The sequence below is a fragment of the Ascidiella aspersa genome, chromosome 3 (genome assembly GCF_963924565.1).
Source record: "Ascidiella aspersa chromosome 3, kaAscAspe10.2, whole genome shotgun sequence".
Lineage (NCBI taxonomy): Eukaryota > Metazoa > Chordata > Ascidiacea > Phlebobranchia > Ascidiidae > Ascidiella > Ascidiella aspersa.
Window position 1 is genome coordinate 21304546 of NC_139449.1, and position 11812 is coordinate 21316357.

An 11812-nucleotide genomic window follows, 5' to 3' on the forward strand; every position below is an offset into this window, starting at 1 on the left:
CGACGTTAAACGAATTACTAGGCAATATGCCAGATGCTTTCTCGCTCGAATCAGAACTAACGAGTAGGCTAGAGTGTCCATCGGAACTGTTTTAATATCACGGCTAACATCAAATGAATCTGTTGATCATACAATTATTACCAACTCAAACAACTTCATCCATTATCGCGATTCGTGTTCTTTCAGTTTTGTTTGCAAGTCAAAATCCCAACATTGCTTTCGCAGCTTCGGAAATGCCTATTTGATTAATCGACATGATTGAATGAATTTTCAATGGACATAATCGGCTACAAAAGTCATATAAATGTGTGTTGAAAAAAATTAGATAACGAAAGATTTTTGTCTTGGAACCTTTATAAAATTACCATATTAATGAATATTTTATGTGGACAAAGACAATAAGTTAATTGAAAAGTATAAATCCTTCTGCAAATATAACATTTTATTTAAATGTTATATTATTTTCTATCCGGAATACAACTATTTTATTGCATTAATAACGGGAGTAACAAAATAGATTTAGCCATACATGTAAAGCATGTCTAAAGCGTTTAAACACTAAAACAAAGTACATTTGACCACATTTCTGCCACAGTTTTTTTTTTTTGGAAAGTAGTTGACTTTAAACACTAGGTTTGTTTTTTGCTTTAAAACCTACACAACACCGAAAGTAATCCATTTAATTTTACAGTTTAAAATATTGCACTGCACATGCCTGCCAGTCAATTTGTTAAAAGAGGTAATCATTATTGTAATAATTGTAAAGTAATAACATGAAGCACGACAATAACTCAAAAGAACAAAGACAAAGAGTATAGCACCACTGCATAAGTAAACATACATACATCTGACTCGATGTCACATTAGCTGTCAGGCCTGCGGTGCCAGCCTCTCACAAGCGTTGCCTGATTGTCTTAAGTGTGACATTTGCTTGCTTAAAAGCAAGTTCAGAAACCAATAAGGCCACACACAGTAAATTGTAAAGGTGGAATAGCAAATGCTTTGAATATTTTTTACCACTAATATGTGGGTGGGTGAGCTGTTTGACACCCCAATGAGTGTATTACTATTTATTTACCATTTTGGTTGGGAATGAAGTCTGTTAATTTGGCTGGGGTTGAACTCAACTTTTTATCGAATAGAATTAAACTTTAGTCATTTTAAATTGCTCCGCAGCTCTGTTCAACAACGGCAAACGGGATTGAAAGGGTATAACCATATAACACAAACATTTTTGGTTATCAAAGGCACTTGAAGCAGTATAAGCAAAAACAGTTGAGAATGTATATAGCTTTTTATGGGATCAATATATATTAAGGTGACAATTGAAGTCAACATAAAATCACAATTTTTAAGAAAGCAAATAACATACATTTAAAAACAAATCTCCTGCTACAATGGAACTTATTGATCTTGAGTGATGAAGGTAGGCAGCACAAGATAATTTGGTAGATTTGTCAGTTCTAGGTTAAATAGTTAAATAAATGAATTTAAATTTTGAGATAGAATTTACACAAAAAAGTATTATTTCCAATACATACATTTAATGCAAAATAAGTTAAAATTAATTGCCATCTATTTTTTGCCTGGTTACTTAGTTTGGCCCCCATTACCGCAATCATCTCACTTCTACAGCACAAGCACATTTTTGTATGTTCCCCCCAAAATTATTGAAAAACTAATATTTTTACACCCAAAATTTCTTGGAATTTATTTTTCTGTGTAATCCCGAAATAGGTTAAGTCTACTAAACTAAGTATATCCCACTAACTAGTAAAATACAACACAATCACATTCCAAAGTAAACAGTGCTTTACCTAACAAACCTATTGAAGGAATGCCTTTCCAACTGCAGTACCCTATCATGTCAACTTAATTTAAATATGTTAGGTTGTAATTAAAAACTAAAAGGTTGCCGTACCAGTAACCTTTCGAATTTCTTCCCATGACAACCAAAAAGTTAGCGACCAAGGTGCCATTCTAGACCAAATTGGAACAAAGCCTTTGTATAGGCTGAAAAATCCTTCTTTTTTTATTGTCTTCATTAGACAATCCAATGAAGACTTGTAATAAAGGCCTTTTCCATGTTTATCTCTGGCTTGATTCATAATCCTTGTTTTGACAACATCAGCAGGTGTTCCCAATGTAGCGGCTACTAATCCACTACAACCACTTGATAATCCATGACAGATCCAATTATCTTTCAACGATGTGTTCCGTAACAATGATTGCTTGACAGTATCATAAGTTGCCAAGTCACCCATGTTAACAAGAGCCGCTCTTTGAACATTAGGCACCCATCCAGCCCACAAGGCTCGGATTCCTCCAGCTCTAACTGTAGTTTGCAAAGCATGAGAGACTCCCAGGACCCTTGGTTGTTTGCCCTCCATGATTCGCTTTCCATCCATTTGCATTTGCACCTTTACCAGATCCATAGGACTTGCGACAAATTGGCCGACTGACCCAGCTAACAATCCGCCCACTACAGCTTTCCACAAAGGAAAAGAGTCATCAGTATTACGGCCAAGTATATTGTCTCTCATTTGTTCATAAACACCCATTCGAACACCTGTGTAAATAATGTGCCTATATACTGCTGGGGGCAAACCTTGCCAAAGTTTTCTAAATCCCTCCTGTTGGACAACATTTACTGCTGTTCCTACCATTCCCCGCTTAACAATAGCTGTAGGGTTGCCATAAGAAGCTACTTCACCTTGAATTTGCAAACGCGTTTTAGTAAGATCAAGTGGAAAAGTGACAGATTCTGCCACCGTCGCAGCAGCTGCAGAAGTTGCATAGTTAATTGAGATTGCTTTTAATTTATCAGGCATTTTGAAGCTTTAGCGTCCCATGCTGGAAATACTATTAGCCATACTCCTATACAAAACAAGGTAAAGTTTCATGAATATTTTAGCATCGTTAATAAACAAATACCAAAGTTATTGTTTTTATTTTAAAATCTGTGGTAAAGTCTACTAAACATTCAGAAAATAATTACTTGCATTTTTAAACTTTTGGAAAGCTACTATTTGACCAGCCTTAGCGAACCATATGTTAGTAAAACAACAGAGGTTGCACTATCAGTTAATACAAGGCAATGCCTCAGTAGATATCCTAACTTAACCACATTTTTTTACTTTGTGTAGTCCCCTTTTACCTGCAAAAATACTTCGAATCAATTACCCTCCTTCAGTTGCCTAAAAGCTGTATTAAATCAACAAGTACATAGGGAAACGCCCACTAACTTGGCCAGTAGAATTCAGCGTTCCTACATACTCGGCTTTAGGTTATTGATTTACATCTGTTTTCAATATTTAAAAATTATATTACACGGATGCGTTGTTTAACAAATTCCTTTATAACAAGATAATTTTTTTTTTTCTTGTTAGCTGATTTGCTGCAGCGTGCAGCCTGTAGATATAGAAACATACAACACTCGCGGAACATTTTTTCCAAAACAATAATTAACAATCTCCCTAATATACGGCACTGCAATAATCTCGTGACGTATGCTCTGATATTATCAATTATTTTATGAATACTGTTTGAGTCTCGATACATGTGTATTTTTAAGACTACAAAATAATTTTACAAAATAAGTAAGTGCAATTTTTTTCGCTCTTCAAGCGAACATCTTGCGCTTGCCCCCCCGCGCCATGCCCCCCCCCCCCCTCTCCGGCGTCCCTGGCTATGTGGCATATTGCGCCGTGTGACTTATAAAAGCGCTACAAAGGTATTTGTTTATTAAATGAGACTAAAGCTTTTTTCGATTTCTAAGATTATGTGTTTTATGACGTAATTTTGTGACTTCATTCGTTTCACGTAGTTGGCCAGTAGTTTTGTAAGAGCACTTTGGGCCGCGACAAAAAAGTCTCCCGACCACTGCCATACAGGATGGAATTTCTGTTAAATTCGACTATATATTTTATTAAATCAAGCAATATGGGAATCTCTTTACATTTATATCGAAAATGTTAATAGTTTAAACCGATTTTTTTCGGGCTTCGCGATATTAGATGGCATTTCACCTACATATTAGCTCATAAGTTCGCTCGAGAACAACTGCTGATTTAAAGACAAATTTTGTTATGACGACACCCCCAAACAAAAATCCTTGATGCACCCTTGCACGCTATGGTCATTAAGTGTCGCGCCATTTGCTGTAATGTCTGTTGGGACGCGCACCGATCTTAAAGAACCTTATCAGTAGGCCTTTATAAACATTCGTGTTTGTTTTTATCAGTACATATTCTTAGTAAAACATCATGAGCAAACATGTAAGAATAGGCTATATGCCATCTTATTGTGTCTTATTATGATATCAAGCGTAAAAGAACCTTATCAATATTTTGGATACAATCCTGTTTGTTTATTCTTGTAAAATTTTGTTTTATCAGAACACGTACATTCTGTGTATTACAGTGCGCATAAGCAAACCTTATCAATTTTAAATTAGGCTGCTATTTTTTAACCTTACAAAAATTTTTTTTTTGGCTTTGTGAAGGTTTTTTTTTTAATAACTTCTTTTACTGGCACAAAACACCGAAATACGTAAAAATATTTAAACATAAAGGAACTATGATTTAGGGGAAACGGAAGGTTATAGTCTAGGTCTGGCTTTTACTTTGCAGATCCCTACTCGCTATTTAAACTTTATAGATTTATTGCTAGAAGTATTATTATGGGTAGCTTATCGCGGAAAAGTACAAACAAGCTGGCCATATGATAACAAACGTGATGGCTCCAGTTTTTTGTGTCTATTCGAGGATTGTACTTACTACTCAACAAGAAGGTCGTCGTAACGCAACTATAACTATCTTTGCGAAGTTAGATTCTTGGATCTTGCGTGTATAAAACAAATCCACAAATCGTCTTGACGTATGTACCCTAATGACATTCGCTTGGCTCAATACAAAACAGAGCCGAAAAAACAAAATACCTTGGCGGAATACTAGAAAAAGCTTTTTAAGGAATACTATAACCAAGTAAATTAAAAGTAAATATTTGTTACTTTATTAGAAAGTAAGTAAGTGCAGTTATCTTTGGACTTCGTTTAATGGCTATAGGCCTATTTGTTAATAAGGTGGAAAAATAAAACATGCGAAAACACGTAAATGCAATGCTAGGTATTTTTATAAGCAGGGGGCCACGAGGGTTCAAATCCTATCAAAGGGGCCACGAAGCATAAAAGGTTGAGAACCACTGGTCTAGGATATAGGCAATTCTAAAACTTTTCCATCAATGATTATTGTAAGAATATATAGGCCTACACCATATTGTTGTGATAGGATTGGATGCATTGTTTGAATTTGAACAGTGCCCCTTTTACACAATCAGAGTCCGACTCCGGCCCCCAAAATTAACCCGAGTCCGACTGCGGTCTAACGTGCGATTTTGTTGTGTCCCGAGTCCGGCCTTGACTCTACAGCAGGGGTCGGCAACCTACGGCCCGCCAATGTAATTCATCCGGCCCGCCGCCTCTTTAACAAATAAGACACAAGTCCATTTCAAATACTCGTTAACTATTTTAAGTATAGCCTACGTAAATGCGAAAAATTTTCGCGCTTCGCGCGATTGATCTTTCTACATCCACTTTGTTTACGTTTTGAAGCTGTTTTTGAACAGGATCAGCGCTTCTTTTACACTTCTACAATTTCCAGTTGGCGGCCATATCAGTTTAAAATTTGGTACTGCGCATGCGCATGTCGGACTCTGGACTCGGGTAGTTTTATGTGGTCTTATTAGAGTACCGAGTCCGACTGCAGTAAAACAAAACCGAATCCTCGAGTCCCGAGTCGGACTCCGACTCCGCAGCACAGATTTTCAATATGTTGACGCAAAATAAAGTGGTTATATTTGAATCCTAACTCAATTTTCCTAAACGCCGTGAAAATGATTCATTAAATGGTTATATACGAAAATCCACTGCCTACAAATGACCCCTTGGAAATATTCTCACGAACACCTAAAGGAATTCGAGATCCTTAGGTTTAAAACACTGCTATTCCTTGAAGGAGTAACATATAAATCATTAGATAAAAAAACATATATCACAAAAACTAGTTTACAGTAGATGGGGACACCCTGTTCTATTTTACGCAGCCTTTATCACCGTATAAAGAAGGGTATGCTGACTGCCTAACTAGCTTCTAGATAAATTAATGAAAATGTTGTATAACTATAAGTCTGGTAGGTCGTAGTAAGAATATTAAAGCCCATACCGACGAAGGTATTATTTTGAACGCTTCAGATAACTCTTCGACCGCCCACTGATAAGGTGTTTTGCTAAAACGATGGCTACCATGATGGAGTACTTCAAATAATAAGCATGACTTCGCGCTTGGTACGTCGATGTAATTGCGATGTCCCGACTCAGGCAACGTACGTTCCATTTGAAACAACCTGAATTTCCCTATACGCAGTAAGCACATAAATAGATAACAATGCGTTCGAACAATGCGCAAAAATGCATACATTACGTTTATCTTGTTTAAAAAGTTGCACTGGTGTTACTCACGCTACAGTGACCATTTAGCTAAGATGTATAGAAGTTGCAATAACTTAATAATTTCGCAAAAAATGCATTTTGGTGAGAGTTTGAGTCCACATATCCCTGTAGGCTGTGGATATATAGAAAAGCTAAATATATTACGAAAACAATAAACATACCATGAAGCAGGCCCGATCAAATTACGGCCCGCGCGCCAAGCCATTTAATGCGGCTTGCGGTTCATTTTCCCGAAAACAAAATTAACTTGAAAATAAATCAGTCTTTTCCGCGCTCACAACGCAAAAAATATTTTTTTGCGCTTGACAACACTTCTTCAAGTCTATCCTAACACCTGTTTTTATAAAAACGCTCATTATTATGAAGTTGGGAACGCTCAAAAGTATAAGCTGGTCTTTTATGTTTAGTTATAACTGTGGGGGGATTATTATTTTTATTAGAGGAAACAAATCAGAACTTTTTCGTAAAACAGAGTTATTTTGCAGCGTTTTATGCACTAAGTATTATATTACGGATTTTAAATTTGAAACCACTTTAGATTACTTCATTCTTCACTTAACACGCGGAAAATTTCACAAGTTACGAATCACGATAATTAAAGCTTGACGGCTTTCAAAAAATCGATATACCGGTACAGTCCTCAAATATTTAAATCAATAAATTCAAGTGATTGTAAGTTGAGGGTTAAAAGTACAAGACAAACAATTTTTTTACTTTGTACTACCCTCCTCATCTCATATATATAATAAACTTTTAAAGTATCTACAACAGGGGTGGGCAATTATTTTTAACCGCGGGCCACATGAGAAACTTAAAATGTTGTCGCGGGCCGGGTCAAAAAAGAGAAATCTCAAAATGCATGTAATATGACGTCATACTACGACGCTGAAAAAAAAATAAGCTAACGAACTTGTTATTACGTTAGGAGTTGTGCGCAAATGTTCAATTTACGTCGAATTTAACACAAAGGAAAAAATGTGACTATAGGCTATTTCAGTGTTTCTTAACCTTTTTTACTTGTGGCGCACCGAGAGACATATGCAAACAGGGCGGCGCACCTTGCGAGCGAAGCGAGCGCGAATTTTTTTAGGTGTACCGGTATTTCTCTTGAATTGCCTGCATTTTTTTGTTATATAGGTTTATAGTTGCATATCTTTAAAGGGACTCCAGCCTTTAAGACTAAAAACCTTATTTTGTCCATTTAAGTCTTGTTCCGATTAATTTTGGACTTCTTTCGTGTTCAGGTCTTATATAGACTATTTTAGATTTTATCCGGTCGTGGTTATTACTGCGAGTATGGCGTTATTATGTCGTCGGACTTAGTACTATGGTATTATAGATTATCTGATTTAGGTATTGTTGCTTTGTAGGTCCTATTGCGTTTTCTACTTAAAAGGCTTGTGGAATTAATGAGTAAAGCTTAATAGGAAAGTAAAAAATACATGTTTTATATAATAGTATAATAGGACCTACATTGTTTTTTCCTTTTGCTCGCGGCCCACCTGGCAGCCTTCTGCGCCGCGGCGCACCGGTTGAGAAACGCTGGGCTATTTGTTTTAAAACGAAAATTTTAATTTAGACATAGAGGGGAACGTCAAGCATTGAGCACAGATAACTAATGTACATTGCTTGATATATTGGCGTTTATCAAGTTGTGGGTCGAGTTGACTACAACATTAAGGTTAAATACGTAAAAATGCCCCACAAAAAACTTACAATGTTTTTTGGCTTGTGAGGCTTTAGTTACCGGTATGTTATACTTTGGTACAATGGCCATATTGCAAAGAAGGCATAAATCGGGAGAAATACACAACATGGCATTAACTAAATTAGGCTGACAAACGTGAATCTGTATGTTTCAGAGTTTAGAAAACGGCCTGTATTTCGTTCATATTTTAAAGTCGGAATACATTCAAAAGCAGCGCAATATATCTGTATATATTAGGGCTAAGTTTGTTAAACTTTTGTTGTAGAGAGTGCCACAGTGCAGAGGACGCTTTTAATCTGTAAATATGGCCAAATAATTTGTGGAAGATACAAAAAAGACAGAAAAGATTCGCGCGAAGCGCGAAAAAAATCATTTTAGTATTTAAAACAGGCTTAAAATAGAGTTTGGATCCGTCCCTAGAAATAGTGTTAGCGATACAACCAAACGTAGAAATTCCCTTGTTTTTTTTGCTTGGCTGATGTATTTTAAGATTTAAATTGCCTGGCGGGCCGGATCCGGCCCGCGGGCCGTATGTTGCCCAGGTCTGTTCTACAGGCTTCTGCTTGTCAAGTTACGTTTCTTTAGGTGGGGCGAAATAATTTAATTGCAATGAATGCACAAAACTTGCTTGTGTGTGTTTTTGTACTGCGAGCGATAGCCTTCTGAGTCCTGAAACGACCCGGCAACAAATAGCCCTTATTTCGTTGAAAAAGTCTTTTGTCGAATGAAATTACAAGCGTGACATTAACAAGTGGTCACTGGCGTATCCAGGGGGGTGTCCGGACCCCTCCTTTTCGTTAGTGATATAATCATTTTTTGTCAGGGTTCAACTTACCGTCCGAAGCGGCAATGTTTTTAATGTAATTAGGTCACGAAAGCTAATGCGAAACCGAAACCAAACGCAAACGCTGTTTTTCGTCTCCTGTTTGGTCGTCCGTAAACGCAGGATATTTTTTCTCTTTCGCCTTTCGTTATTCATATTTTGTTTTCTCTTTTTGCCTTTCGTTATTCGTTCAGGTTGGCTGATAAGAAGTATGTATTCGACCAAAAACAACGCAAAGTAAAGCCTTATAACTTTTTTATCGTTGAAAACGTCGAGTTAGGCGCAGCTAATGTCCCTCGCTGTTCGTGCTGATATCTAATGTTGGTGTAACAACGGCATTTTTTAACTGAATCAGATACTCTTAAAAGATGGTTAACTGTGACTTTCAAAGGGGCCTTTTTTATTTATTTTAGCTGACTTGGCACGCTGCTCAGCGCAGATGTTGCTCTAATTGTGGCATACTGACCGCCGGAAAAACGATCTTCGTTTAGTATTGCAGGTGGCGAGAGATGTGCTTGCAATTTAGCGTGGTCCCGTACAAGGAACTTACGAAAATGCGCTGCTGATAGTCGAAATACGATTCTACCAAAATCAGTCACACATACTTCATCGTCTTGGTTTAGTTTTTTCGCCTTAAGTTAACGATTGCACACTAAGCGATTTCGACGGTTTGCGTCTTAAAGGTTCGCTTTTGCTGGACGTAAATTGGCCGTGTCTTTTTTACATGACGTTACTACTTACTACAATCACTATTTTATGACGTCGTTATTTATGAACGTCAGACAAAAATAGGGGAATTCCCTAAGTTAGAAATTCGGTACCCCCTCCTGTTTGATTTTCTGGATACACCCTTTCTAGCGGTTGTGGTACCTTGGTAAATTTAGTTTTAAAAGTTTTGTCATTTTATTATATTGAAATGTCTATAGGTAAAGGATTGCTAGAAGTGAACTATTATATACGTGTTGCATTCATTTTTTAAACACTAATCACAATACACCTCTGCAAAGTTGGCGGCATTAATCACGACAAGCCTGTACAATGAATTCGTTTTTATTTTTACGTAAAAGAGGGGATACGGCGCAAGTTTGTACATCGCTGAAATTGAAATAAAACAGGGCAAACGAGCGACCTGCGGGCGTCGTTCAGACAACACAAGAAGGGAACTTGCAAAAGTAATCAAAAAACACGAACGTGTATGAAACTACAGTGGACACGGCCTTGTCAACGCTGGTGGCGTTAAGGAGCGTACATCACAAAACTGATTTTATTTAACAAGCTGTCGTACAAGTTTTTTTGGTAAACGCATTGGGAGATCTAATTCGACTAATAAGTCATTATGAAGCTTGCTGTGGTAACAACGTCAAGTAACAGTTGTTAAGTTCAAATACCAGATTGGCGATAACTTGAAACAGTTTATACCACACGTCAAAATTGAAAGAATCGCGCTACAAATAGTTGGCAACTTTATATATAAAAAAAACTTAGGCCCAGCACAGAAAGAATTTGCAAATAAACAGGTAAAAACGGGGGTGGGACGAAGCACAGCGACGCGCGAAGCAACAACGGAATAGTTACATAATAGACGCACCGACGTAACATGGAGACAGTCGCGAATGCGTGTGGATAACAAGATACATAGTGTGTGGTAACATCGCGCGTTAGTTCATTTCAGAGCAAGGCCGGTCGCCTACCAATTATCAACTACTTACTGGTAATACTGCTGGCATAAACCTAGGGCGGCTTTCAAAGTGTCTGCTAACCTGTGACCGTGACGCGATGAAAAAATGACCTCCTCTTCAACAAGTAATATAATGGACGCATTGCTTTATCAGTGTTATCAACAAAGCGGTAACGTGGCTATTTGCTTATACGGCGATTTTTAGAAAACGGCAAATAAAGTGTTATTAGGGGGTATTCCTTATAACGACACTAATTCCGTATGCATGTGACGTGCGACGTGACTAGTAAGGTACGGGTGCGACCAAATGCAATATGAGAAGCGAAAAATCGCGTTAAAGGAGCGACGTGGGAGACAAAATATACACACGCTTGCATTGTAGTGTAACGTATATACTAACACATAGAACGATCTCTACTTAAGAATTATTGCGAGAGAAACTGTTAAGCTGTGGCGAAGCGGTTTTGATTTTTGGTATGTTCTATTCAGCGTAAATGGTTTCTTTGTTTTTCAGGGGTCGGTATCACATCAACTTATGCACCACCACACAGTGCGCAATATTTACATGGCGCACGACAACCTGACTATTATGGTAAGCATTACAAACGTTCGAAAAAGCAATATGCCATATACTAGCATTAAAACATTTCTAAAACGAGCGGCCTAGTTTTAAAACTGAAAACAAGGGAAACTCAACATTGATAAATTACAGAACACAGTGGAACAACCACAGGTTAAAGTATCGGCACAGGAGTAATTATTTAAGCTTAACATCATCGAATACAGGAAGTCTAAAGTCTTTTGATGCGAAGTTATGCGGACAGAATACCAAGCTTACTACTAGCGTCTAAGTTGTTTGATTTTTCTAAATACGGTTCCAGAATTTTTTTTGATCGTTGGTCAATGCGTTGTTGCCATTCGCCATCTTCTAAACTGTTAATTTAATGTGTAATAAAAGGAAAAGTTTTTAAACAAAGCGATATAAATAAAAAATTACTATGTTACAGAAATTTTCTGTTTTGATAAAAAACAGCGTTGGCGAACGAATACGCCGAAAATGCAATTTGTGGACTTAAAGATTAACACTTCAGACGT

The 11812-nt window shown here is 37.2% G+C and overlaps 1 protein-coding gene across 1 annotated transcript; it reads right to left on the minus strand.

Annotated features, from left to right (window-relative positions):
- Positions 1-551: 551 nt before the first annotated feature.
- On the minus strand, positions 552-2872 carry LOC146160772 (mitochondrial uncoupling protein 4-like). Its single transcript, XM_083383827.1, has one exon. The coding sequence runs from the start codon at positions 2829-2831 to the stop codon at positions 1905-1907; it is 927 nt and encodes a 308-aa protein (XP_083239953.1). The 5' UTR covers positions 2832-2872; the 3' UTR covers positions 552-1904.
- Positions 2873-11812: the final 8940 nt, after the last annotated feature.

Coding starts and splice junctions, on each gene's coding strand:
- LOC146160772 (XM_083383827.1), bottom strand. CDS start 2,831: ATGCCTGATAAATTAAAAGCAATCTCAATTAACTATGCAACTTCTGCA.